Source organism: Pelodiscus sinensis, chromosome 1 (genome assembly GCF_049634645.1).
Source record: "Pelodiscus sinensis isolate JC-2024 chromosome 1, ASM4963464v1, whole genome shotgun sequence".
NCBI lineage: Eukaryota > Metazoa > Chordata > Testudines > Trionychidae > Pelodiscus > Pelodiscus sinensis.
The window spans coordinates 62,044,774-62,057,522 of NC_134711.1; the positions used below are offsets into that span (position 1 = coordinate 62,044,774).

The 12,749-nt window shown below is 42.5% G+C and overlaps 1 protein-coding gene across 17 annotated transcripts in view; it reads right to left on the reverse strand.

Annotated features, from left to right (window-relative positions):
- GRIP1 (glutamate receptor interacting protein 1) overlaps window positions 1-12,749 on the reverse strand; it is a 511,591-nt gene that overhangs the window by 25,834 nt on the left and 473,008 nt on the right. For 9 of the 17 annotated variants that reach the window (XM_075931263.1, XM_075931307.1, XM_075931276.1 and 6 more), the window contains 5 exons: window positions 12,363-12,432; window positions 11,888-12,033; window positions 1,952-2,129; window positions 483-622; window positions 123-308 (listed from right to left, as the gene is read on the reverse strand). In XM_075931263.1, the coding sequence (XP_075787378.1) occupies window positions 123-308; window positions 483-622; window positions 1,952-2,129; window positions 11,888-12,033; window positions 12,363-12,432 (720 nt within the window). The remainder of the gene's footprint in view (window positions 1-122; window positions 309-482; window positions 623-1,951; window positions 2,130-11,887; window positions 12,034-12,362; window positions 12,433-12,749) is intronic. The other 8 variants (XM_075931244.1, XM_075931239.1, XM_075931300.1 and 5 more) reach the window with 1 other exon arrangement.

A 12,749-nucleotide genomic window follows, 5' to 3' on the forward strand; every position in this document is an offset into this window, starting at 1 on the left:
CATGCACACTGTGAAGTACAAAGTTGAAAGTTGATGGGTAACATTTTCTCTAATGTGGGGAAAGGTGATTCATACATCTAATCACTTCCCTGTTAGGTGGTGGTTGAAACTATTTCTTGTACCTTGGTTTCCAAAGTTGGTATCAATACCAGATCCATCCCAGGATTCTACTGCGCTGTCCACACTTGGAACGGTAGTAGAATAAATGTCTGAAAGTTTGCCTGGTTTCTGTGTAGAAGAGCTTTCATCTTCAGCATCACTCAGTTCACTTAAGTGACCAGATACGGAAAATTTCTTGGGGCTTGCAGCTAAATAGGGTTTAAAAACAAAATGATTATAGCCTCATTGCAAACTAAAAAGGTACTTGACCTTCCTTTCCCTTTGGACAAGAAACTTCCCAGGGTACATACATGTTCAAATGTTCTTTAAGATGTAGCAATACATTGCTTCAAGAGCATAAATGTAATTCTAGCCATACTCACCATCTGTCTGCTTCTTGATTTTCAAGGTGACAGTCTCTCCTGCCATCTGTAACAAATGTATGGCTTCACTCAAAGGTTTTCCTTTCAGACTGCTGCTATTTATTGCTAGGATGCGGTCTCCTATGTGAATTGCACCTGTCCTAAAGTATTAGAAATAAAACACTGAAAAGATCAACAGAAAAAACCCCAAGCAAAGCCAATTTCTTAGCATATATCTTGAGATACGCAAGTTATTTTCAATTGTTTCTTTTAATTTCACATGTGAGGTATTATTATTGGAACTACTTTTTATCAGTACATTTGCCACTAAGGTTGCACATGGTTCATTCCCCATGTATATATTTGCTTCTATGTTTCATTCATTTCTTGACCCTTCTGTCAAAGGTTTTGGTTACAATGACTATATTGTACTGGACCACCTTCTCATCAGGACATAAGGCCAAGGTTTTGAAAAATGACCAGTGATTTTGTGTCCCCAACTTGGGACACCTTAAAGGGGCCTGACGGTCAGAGGGTGGGTGCTCAGATATGCCTAAAAATCAGGCTCTGTTCAGACATCTCAAGTTAGGCACCTGAAATTTCCTTTTAAAAATCTTGACCTAAAATCACCCTGTCATTTCACACAGATTCTGAACATCTATGAGATGGTTATGGGTTTGAACACCATTAAATAAATAATATTTCCATAAAGCTATTACATTTAATACTGTTCTTACAAAATAGTAAATGTATAACTTGCATTAAAACTAAGTATTACTGGAAACTGGCTTGTTCACTAGATTTTGGAATGTTTCAATAAGATGCATTGCTCAAATATCTATACGCTCTGGATATAATATGCAGATACATAGTAACTACCCTTAAAACATGCCAATTCTAGAAATAGATAAGGTAACTTCAATGTTTGCATTATTCCCTGTACAGCACTTACTGTAGGGAATGTTTAACATCCTTAATTAATGTGAACTAATTTCCAATCTTTTAATGGTGTCACTACACACATGTATAACCCATAAACAAATGCAGACTGTGTGTATATGTATGTACAATATACAATATGTGTGTATTTTATATTTTTACACACACACACACACACACACACACACTCGTTTTTTAATTATTCCACTTTTCAAAAGAAGTTCATAAAACCTTCATGTGACGGAGGAATCTGGTTGGCAGAGCTTTCTTAGGTGATTTACAACAAGGTCAGCAGTCCTTATCACTCTAAGAAAATCCTGCTGTAGGTTCAATAACATCCTGATACAATATCCATGATACTGCAGAGTTTGGCAAAATTACAGGAGACATAAAACAATGACAAAGAGTGGTTACTGATAGTTTATCTTTTTTCAAAGATGTTGGGAAAATCAACACATTCTTAAGCAAGAAAAATCTAGTATGTCCATGTGAATGAAGGAAGAAATGAACTTCATAAGCAGAAGTGATACTAATAACTGTTTCATATTTACCTTTCAGCGAGTCCACCTTTGGTAAGACTTGAGATGATTATTGGATCAAAGGGCTCTTCTGTACCAGAAATTGTGATCCCAAGTGGACCACCATAACGCTTGAGCTCTACCGTGTAAATAATTGCTCCAGAACTCTCCTGTTCATCTGCAATAAATGCCAAGAGGACGCAATTGGTTTCTTATGAAAGAAGGAATGAAAAGAATAACACATTCAGACAAGTGACTGGAAATCAGACACAGCATCCTCAAAGGATTACAGTTTTTATTCACTTTTCCACTAGTTTATTTCATGAAACAAAAATAAGAGAACCTCTCATTCATTTTCCTTTTACGACCAAAAACCAGTCCCACTGTAGACAATGGCAGATCTCCCATTATGTCAGTGGAACCGGGGTTTGATCTTTAAGTTTTAAATTCTTGATGTGTATTTATTCTATAAAAATATAATATCAAGGTTAATTAGTAGGGAGGAGACACTTTGCTGGGGGGAGGACCACAATGATTTTTCTGTTAATTGGAGTAGACAGTAGAAGGGTTAAAACAGGGAGGAGTTTGAGGGCATCACAGTCTTAACTGACAAAATGTTTCTTTGAGCTGATCAACACTTATTTATTTTATTTAAAGAAAAATCTAATATCAGCTCAGTGTTTTCTAAGTGCATGTTTTGAGCCTCAAATATTGACATAATTAAAAATAATTCCTGGCTTCTTTGTATCAACAAACATCAAGCTAAGCAATAAATGGACTATGGTCATTTTCATGAAATCTTTTGTATTGCATTTTTTTGTCTTAGCACAGAGTCATCAGGGAATGAAGAGGAAAATTTTAGTGGGTGACCAAAAATGTAGTTCTCTACAATTTACCCAAAGGTGTCGCAACAAGAGAGCAATCAACTGTAATGCTTACAATTTGTCAGAGGAATGATTAAATCTTAAAACCTCAGATTATCTGAAAACCAAAATAACAAATGGTCATTTGCCCTTTTAAAGATATTGGTGTTCACCAAGTATGTTTGGCCTGTCAAGCACACATTCTCAGATCTGTGGGTAATGACATTTTGAAATGGCTCAGTAGGCACTGATAACCCTTGTGGCGCATATTCAGCAAACATGACCAGAACTAAATGGTGACAGGCCAGAATTTTTAAATGTTCTGCTCATTTAGGTCATACAGTTTTAAAATGAAAAGGAAATGTGTGTCAATGGCAAAGGTCCATGGAGCGAGTAGCTTTCTTCTAACACTGAACAATGCACTCTATTATATTAAGTGAAATGATATTACCTTTCAAGCTATTTTGTGTATCTCTGCTTTGCTAGAAACTTACTGTCTTGAATCTCCATCTAATTCTCTGTTATCTAGCTTCCTACTATAGGTTTAAACAAACAATAGGCATTGTATCACGAAAGAAAAGTAAAAGCTTGTGTTGAGAGATGAATTAGTAGGTACTCAGGAAAGAATCACTGCTGGTCTATATGCCTTTCAGTTCTAGCATGTACATTTGATTCCTAGCTGTGAGACCTGTTAAATAGCTTCTGGCCCTCTCATATCTCCTATTGGATATGCTTTTTCTGCCACCTGATTTTGGAAAAGTCTCAATCACAGGAAAAAAAACCCAACACTCAAAATCCAGCTGGAAGTAATGAATGGTCATGTGATGAATTTGCACAAAATTGTTGGCAGTTTAACAACAAAAATAACTGCAGAATCCACTGGTTCATTGTTTGCACATTTGCAGAATGTTGGCGAGATGCTTAAATCCAAGCCTTAAAAGAGCTACATAAATGGGGCAGTCCTTCAAGAAAGAACTGTCCTGTTAAAAAAAATAACTAGCAAATGATGGGTGAAACTGAGTGCAGCAGTATATCAGTGCGTTCACAAAATACAGTCGTGTCTAGTTATCAATAGTGAAGTGTGGTGTAAGAATAAGCAGGCATTAATCATATGATAAGCAGAGTCCTGCATTTCTACAGAATGTTTACAACTATTAGGGGATGACAAGAATGGACAGTCGATTACCTGTTTGTTTTTTCAGCTCCACTTAAGAAAATTAATGACATAGCAGAACAGATGTAAAATTGCAGCATTACTTATTTTCAGTGTTATTTCAGACAGCCTGAGTACTGTCTATTTAACAAAATGATAAATACAGGCCTGAGTTCATAAAGATAGCTGTGTTTGCTGCCAAGCAGAAGACCTAGATTTGTAAAGACTTTTCAAGGCTGTAGGTTCAGGTCAATAAAGATGATGATATAAACGTCAGGGTGAAAAGTTGTCAGGAAAAAAACAAGTATAATTTCTTTGACTCCAGTATGCATGTTTCCCCACTGTAAAGAAGTTTAATCAAATTAGGTCTAGACATACTAGGACTTCCTTAAGTTTGGTGAAATTTCCCCTTGTTGCCTCTCACCTATTGATGCAACTTGCAAAAGTTCTTTGATTCTGCATTTGATAGAAGCACTGTAGTCCCTTTACTGCACTGTCTCTGATATAAGCACTTGTCTGTGCTCTTGCAAAGTGATATTTGCTAAATATAGACTGGAATGTGAAGCAGAAACTCAACTGGAGAGCCCTTATGGTATAGGTATTAATCACTTCACTAGTGGTTTGATGAAGGAAGGAATAGGTGAAAGAGAAGATTGAAGAAGGGCCAAAGGTTTAAATGAAACCAAGCTGAATGTTTAAAAATGCACACAAAGAAAAAGTAACCAAATGAAAGAGAAAGAGAAGGTAAATTGGAAAAACTCTTATGGGTAAGAGTCTAAAAATAATTTGTAAAAGGAGATGATTAAAACAACGTCATAGGGAAGAAGAAGAGAGAACCCCTCTCCCCAACACATCATCACAGAAACAAAGGTTGGAGCTAAAGAAGAATTTAAAAATAATCATTAAGGTCTTATACCTTGCCTAAGCAGGAAAATCCAGGAAAGTGAATCTAAATGAATAAAAGTCTGAATTTGAAGTGGGTGATTTAAACCACAGTAAAACCCTCATTCAGAATTAAAGAGTCCTAACTTGGTGTAGTTTAATTAATTTGCACAATGAATTAAGTTAAATTGAATTAAGACCACTTTAATACTGAATATCAGCTTTTGCAGAGGGATTTATTCAGATTACTTTTTCTGGACATTCCTATGTAGACAAGCCCTCTGTGTAACACTGTGGGTATGTCTAGACTACATGCCTCTGCCAACAGAGGCATGTAGATTAGGCTACCCGACATAGTCAATGAAGCGGGGATTTAAATAATCGTTTAAATAAACGAGGTTTACAGGATCGGGCGGCAAAGGCTTCCCCTGCTGACAGATCCACGTCTTGACTTGCGCGCTGTGCGACAATCAGCTGATCCGGCACAGAGCAATGGCCATTTTTATTTTAATGAAGCAGGGATTATTTAAATAACCGCTTCATTGACTATGTCGGGTAGCCTAGTCTACATGCCTCTGTGGCAGAGGCATGTAGTCTAGACATACCCTGTGGTATAACAATTGTTTTGGAGTACCCTATGCCTACTCATCTATAAGAATCAACCTTTATTTCTCTTAGGGAACTTCTAATTAATGATCAATTTTATTGAGTTTAAGGTGTACCATGAAGCCTTAGTTGAGAAAAAAAATGTGTGAAAGTAACAAGTTTACTTCAAATTAATTTAAATTAGGGTAGGTATTTTGATTTGTTCAGGACTGCTGACAGAGGAAGGGGGGCAAAGAGAGCAGTTGCCGCAAGGCCCAGCAATTCAAAAGGGCCTGGAGCTCCTGGCTGCCACCACTGCTACTGACGCAGTGGTGGCCAAAGCCAGGGGCCTTTAAATCACCACTGGAGCACTGTGCAGCATGCTCTGGGTGGTTTGAGGGCTGTCAGGATCCAGGGGGAGGGCAGGGAGGTGCCACATGCCATGCTCTGAGCACCCCGGTTTCCCCAGCCCCACCCTTCTGCCCAAAGCCCCACTCCTTTCGGGAGCAGGCTCTTCCTCCACCTTGCTTTGTGGCCTGGCAATTCTATCAGCCTCTTGGTTTTGTTTCACATTTTTGCCATTATTTTTAGGGTTGCCGGGTGTCCGGTTTTGAACCAGACAGTGGTATTTGAGCTTTCTGTCTGGGAAATAAATTGAGAAAATACCGAACATATAAATGTCCGGTATTTTCTAATTAAGTAAGTTTAATTATTATCATGAGTATCAGCACGTAGTTGCGTACTGCCTGGCTGCTAGATACGCTCACACTGCATGAGCATGTCTACTAGCCAGGCAGTACGCAAGGCGGGGGCGGGGTGGGATGGAATCCCTGGGGCCAGACTCGCCCGTGTGCCCCGCCGGGACCGTGCGCAGGACGGGCAGCACTCCCCACCGGCCGGTTCCCCCCCACTCTTCCCCCCCAGCCAGTTCCACTCCCCTGGACGCTCTCCCAGTTAGCCCTGCTTCTCATCGGCCGGTTCCCCCCCTCAATCTCCACCGGCCAGCCCTGCTCCCCCCAATCCCCTCCCAGCTAGCCTTGCTCCCTGCTGGCTGGTTCCTTCCCCCAGTATCTCCCAGCCAGCCCCGCTCCCCTCGACCCCCTCCCGGACAGCCCTGCCACCCTACCAGCCGGTTCCCCCCCGGCCAGCCCCGCTCCCCCCCAATACCCTCCTGGCCAGCCCTGCTTCCTGCCAGCCATTCTCCCCCATCTCCCCTGGCCAGACTTGCTTCCCCCAACCTCCTCCTGGCCAGCCCCGCTCCCCTCCCAGCCACCCCTCCTCCCCATCTGAGATCAAATGTGTCCAGTATTTTTTTGAAATCATCTGGTAACCCTAATCATTTTTCATGTCTCTTTTTGATTTCCTTATATATTTCATAGCAAATTTAAAGCAAAATTTTTAATCACAACATATACAGACTGGAATCAATTCATTTGTTTTTTTAGTATACAGGCAGTCCCCGAGTTACGCGGATCCGACTTATGTTGGATCCGCACTTACGAACGGGGTTTTCTCGCCCCGGAGCTCGCAGGCAGCGGGACCGCCCAGAGCGCAGCGGTCCCCAGCAGACCAGGGACACCAGGAGCAAAGCCGCAGCCGCGGCGGGGTGCTGCGCCTCTGAGGCTTTGCCAGAGCAAAGCCTCAGAGGCGCGGCACCCCACTGCCGCTGCGGCTTTACTCCCCGTTTCCCTGGTCTGCTGGGGAGGGAGGGGCGCAGCTAGTGCGCCCTCTCCCCCCCAGCAGACCAGGCTTTTGTTGTGGACCCTGGGGCAGAGCAGCTGGGGCGCTGCCGGTTGGTCCCGCAGCGCCGCTCTGGGCACTACTGGACCAACCCGGCAGCACCCCAGCTGCTCTGCCCCAGGCGTCCTGATTCAGCCGCTGCTGGTCAGTTTCAGCAGCAGATGAATCAGGACACCTGGGGCAGAGCAGCTGGGGTGCTGCTGGGTTGGTCCAGTAGCACCGAGGAGTGGCGCTACTGGAGCAATCCAGCAGCACCTGAGCTGCTCTGCCCCAGGCGTCCCCAAGTCAGCTGCTGCTGAAACTGACCAGCGGCTGACTACAGGAAGCCCGAGGCAGAGTTGCTCTGCCCCGGGCTTCCTGGAATCAGCCGCTGATCAGTTTCAGCAGCAGCTGACTTGGGGACGCTTGGGGTTCTTAAGTTGAATCTGTATGTAAGTCAGAACTGGCGGTCAGTTTCAGCAGCGGCTGAATCTGGACGCCAGTTCCGACTTACATACAGATTCAACTTAAGAAGAAACCTACAGTCCCTATCTTGTACGTAACCGGGGGACTGCCTGTAATCTGCATAGCAAATTATGATCACTATGTCTACAATCTGTCTTGCATCTAACTTTGACTAGATTTGGTTACACAGAGTGGATAATAAATTAAAACTTACTAATAATATTTACTAATAAAATAAAAGGTTCCTAATTATTTTCTAGGTATTATATTAATTTAGCCATAAAATTAAGAAACATTCATTTGCAAAAGTAACCTAGTAAGTAAGGATCCTGTTCAGACTAAAATATACACCATCTAACATGCACATAGCTTCCCAAAGACTACATATGCTGCTTCTGAGCATAAAATCTTGATTTCACTGAAAAGAACAGGAAAATTCCTGGATTTGCTTTAGGACAACACCACCTCTGAGAGGCTACAGAGGTGTTTAAATTTGAAAGGGGGGATATGTAAAATTAACTCCTGCTCTTCCAGTATTTCTTATTTTAGGTTCTTAGTGCTTCCCGTATTGGCATGGTTAGTAAGCTACAGTTTTGACTGGGGCAGGAAAATGAGAGAACAGGTAAGCAGAAGGTAGGTGACAGGATCTAGTGCTGTTATAAATAGAACTGGGTTGGAAACAGTTTTCTTATCCCGTGAAAGTTTTTGAGATTTCAATATTTATTCTGTATGAGGGCAGAACCAAAACATTACCAGAGACGGAGAAGAAAAGGCAGACTGACCATCCCAGTAATAGTTTGGGGCTAGAGCACTCATGTGGGATGTGAGAGACTCAGATTCAAGTTGTTGCTCTGAAAAAACTAATGCAAGGGCTTGACCATTGTGATATTGGTTATTCTGGTGTGCCCTGCTCCTCTTGTTTAGATCAGAAATTCCATCCAGTGCACAAGAAATCGCCTCAAAGAAAGTTTTGTTGAAAAGGATGCATTTCAGTAAACATATTATTGTTTTGGTGTCAATTAACTTGCATTTTCTATAGAAAAGAACATTTTGTTAAGTAATTTCTGACCACTAAAGAATGGAAACTCCTGCCCCCTAATCACCTGCCTACAATGTCTGCAGTTTCCTCCCTTTCTTCTATTAATTGGTGTATCTTTGGGCCACAAGATCTATTGATTGCCATAACTATCTGACATCAATCAGCCAGGCCAGTCTTTCCCTTATCCCACATTAGGATGTTTGAGAATGTTCTAAGTTTGTTTAATGAGTTCCTCATCACCAACCCTGTGAGCCAAGTCACCACATATTGTAGAACACAATTCAGCTTTGTGATCATTTAGCTCGTTGGACCAAAGGCAACTTTTCAAAAGCTAATTCCTACTGGTGCTGCTGTGTTTGCCCTTCAATAACATTGATCAGGCCAGAAGCAATTCTTTGATGTTTTCAGTGGTAGAAAAGAATTTAAGAACTTCCTTGCTGGCATTTCTCTACAGGACAAGAACATTACATAGTGTGGGATGCTAGGTTGAGTCAGTTACAACGTATAATTTAGATTTAGCTATCAGATTGTAAGCTCTAGGACAAGGCCATGTTTTTGTTGGTGTCTGTATAGTACCTAGCAAATGGCGTCCAGGACTGCAGCTCCCCTGGATGCTACTAAAATACAAATAATTAAGAACAATAATTATAATTGGACTGACCTGCTCTGGCATTAAAACGCTGAGCAGAACTCACTCTATTCTCAATAAAAAAAAGGACTTGCTTTTATGAATATACTAAAGGATTCACCCAGCATTGTTTGAGTCCTTACCTCAATTAATTTTTGTTTTTCTTTATTTAAATCGTTAATCTGAGGTGGGGCTAGGGATGAGGGGTTCAGTATGTAGGCTGCCTCAGGGAGAGAGGACAACCACAGTCCTCTCTCATCACAGTAGCGTGGGGCCAGGTGAGAAGCACCTCTCCATGTATGTCCCTTTGTTGGGAGACAGACAGATACACAGACAGACAAACTCTCTCAAATACAGAGCAGATAGCTCTCCCTGTCTTCACCTCTGTCCGCTGCTGTCCCAGTTCCCATCTCTGGCCCCTTGCTCCCTTCTGTGGTCTTTATATGGTATGACTGTCCTGCTTCTAGAGTCCTTCTAAGCTCCTCTCTTCTCCTGGAGATAAGCACCTAAGGCTGGGCTGTGGGAAGGCAGCTAGTGTTCCACATTTGGGGATCTCACTCCTGAAGTCATTTTCTGAAGCAATTCCTTGTGAGCATGAGCTTGGGGCCTTACTCACTCCATACAGAACAGGGGGAAACAGGAGGAGCATGTTGAGATAATGGTTCAGCTTGTACCTCCTTACACTGGGACTCTCTAGTCTAGCAACATCCGTGGTCCGGCACGGCACAGACCACGCCTGTTCCTGGAGCACAGAGCCCTGGAACAGGGAGGTCTGGCAACAAGGCAGGAGCGCTGTAGGGGTGGACCAGTGGCTCAGCCAGGAGCCCCATGTGGGAGGGGAGAGGGCAGCAGAGTGGAGAGTACTGGCCCCGGTGGCTGGGGAGTTCGAGCATGGCAGTGGCAGCCAAGGAGCCCCATCCCTGGCTGTGGAGTCCTGGCTCCAGCAGTAGCCAGAGTGGCAGTCAGGAGCTCCAGCTTCGGTCCCAGCTGCAGCGCTCCGGCTCCAGCAGCAGCTGAGCGGGTGACAGCTAGAGAGGCCCGGGGGGTTGGGGCAGCAGCAAGGTCAGGCTGGAGTCCTAGCCTGGGGGGAGAGGGGCAGCATAGGCCATGAGGGGAGAGACCTCCACTGGTCTGGCAAATCCCCTCTTTTGGGACTGGTTAGGTCCCCAGGGTTCTGGACCAGGGAGATCTAACCAGTAGCACTGCTGCTACCACCCACATAATAACTTTTTGCTAAGTGCTTATTGCTCACCTGGGAGGTGGGAGAACCAGGTTCAAATCCTCCCTCTGAATAATGGGAAAAGTGTTTTGAACAGGTGTCTCCCACCTTTCAGAGGAGACCTCTAACCACTGGGCAACAGGATATTCTGCTGTGAAAGTCTCTCTTTCACTTCACTTGAAGTTGTTCCCCTTTGGCTAAATAATTAAGTAGTCGATGACTCTCCAATGAGAGTCCTAAGAGGTGAGAGGTGCTTGTGCAACCTTTCTCCCCCCTGAGACAGGGAACTGAACCTGGGTCTCCCACAGCTCTAAACATAAGCATCACCTGCTCTACCACCTCCTTCTCTAGCCAAATTCTGAATGGAATCCAATCTGGTAGGCAGCTAATGAACCCCATAAGTGAGACAGACACTGCTTCACCTGACTTCTCGTTTGTGGGTTGCTCTGGGCTTTGGGAAAGAGCTAGGCACACAGGTGCTTAGAGTGTGGCAGCAGTGCACATGGCATCTAGAGAACTTTTATTCTGACCATTTCTGTGCCAAGTTCAGACTCCATGAGTGTTTGATGACAGCCAAGTGGATCACAGCAATGCCTAAAACTGGTAGTTAAGTGCCTAAAAGCTTTTGTTTACTTAGGCCACAGTGTTCAGCATCTAGCTAGGATGGGTAGAAATGGTGACCCTACCCTCTGTTTGCCAGAGGCTGGAAATGGATGACAGGAAAGGCTGTTTGTTCACTCCGTCTGGGGCACCTGGCATTGGCCAATGTTGGAAGACAGGATACTGGGCTAGAAGGACCTATGGTCTGACCCACTATGGCCGTTCTTATGTTGCAAGATCAGGCCCTAAGTCAGGATTCCACTTTATGTGTCCCCCTCCGGTTACTGAGACAGGGAAGATTCACATGATCACAAAGGGAAAAATCAGCATTATGTTGTGAAGACCAGGACTTTAACAGGATTCAGAAAGAACTAGATAAATTCATGGAGGTTAAGTCCATCAATACTTGTTAGCCAGGATGGGTAGGAATTGTGTCCCTAGCCTCTGTTTATCAGAGTCGAGAAATGAATGACAGGAGGGGGATCATGTGAGGATTACCTGTTTCTGTTTACTCGCTTTGGGGCATCTGCCATTGGCCATTGTCAGAAGACAGGATACTAGGCTAGATGGACCTTTGGTCTAACCTACTATGGCTGTTCTTATGTTCTTATCTAATACTGGAAAACTCTTGTTAACAACAGCCAAGGAGACAACTTTAGATTGTATACTTTTACTCTGAACATCTTTAACTGGCATTAATAAATATAATCCAGATTTAACACATTTTCTAACTGCTCTCTATCCATAAAATAACAATTTTATGCTCTAAGAGATGTGAAAATGCATATAAACCTGTATCTACATCACCATACATACCGGAGTTATCTTCATCTTTGCGAATCTTTAGTTTTACAAGGTCCTCACAGTGTTGAAGGATCTGAACGGCATCTTCCATCGAGCAGTTGTCCAGTCGAATGTTATCTATGGCAAGCAGTTTATCACCAAGTTCCAGTGTTCCAGTTCTGTTAAGAAATGAACAACATTACATGATTAATTAGTGACATTTAAATATTCTATTTAAAGAAATGTTAATTCTAATGTACCATTCAAATGGATTTTTAATGATTAAAAAATACTTAATATAACTTTTCCATCTTGATTTTGGATGACAATCTTAGTTTAAACGAGTTATGATTAAAAACAGATTATTTATTTCTCAGTAAAATGATTCGATTTGGAAACTTGATGTACCATAGAACTCATGTAAGAGAGATTATGTGCAGAGAATTTACACATAAGAGGGCTCAAGCTGAAGGCAATAGACTTTTTTGGGAAGTGTGAAAGAGCTCACCTGTGAGCAACACTTCCTTTCTTGATATCAGAAATAACAAGGGGGTCTCCTGGTTTTCTACTGGATGGTGCTGTAATAAAGAACACACACATATATACTTGTTAGACACATACATATACCCTTTGTATGTAGCCACAAAACATACATTTATAAATTACTCATACAAAAACAAAAATAAAATAAAAATACAAAACCCAGCAGCCAAGAGTTAGATAATGCCATACTAAGGTTGCCTATGCAACTTAATTTAGTCCCCTTGTACATATGCATCGACTATTCGATTAGCCAATTAATCTAAATTTAACATCCCTAACAGATGCATTATGATTGAGGCCAGGCCTACACTCAGAGGGCTTTGCTGTTATAGCTAGCTATATAAGCTATACT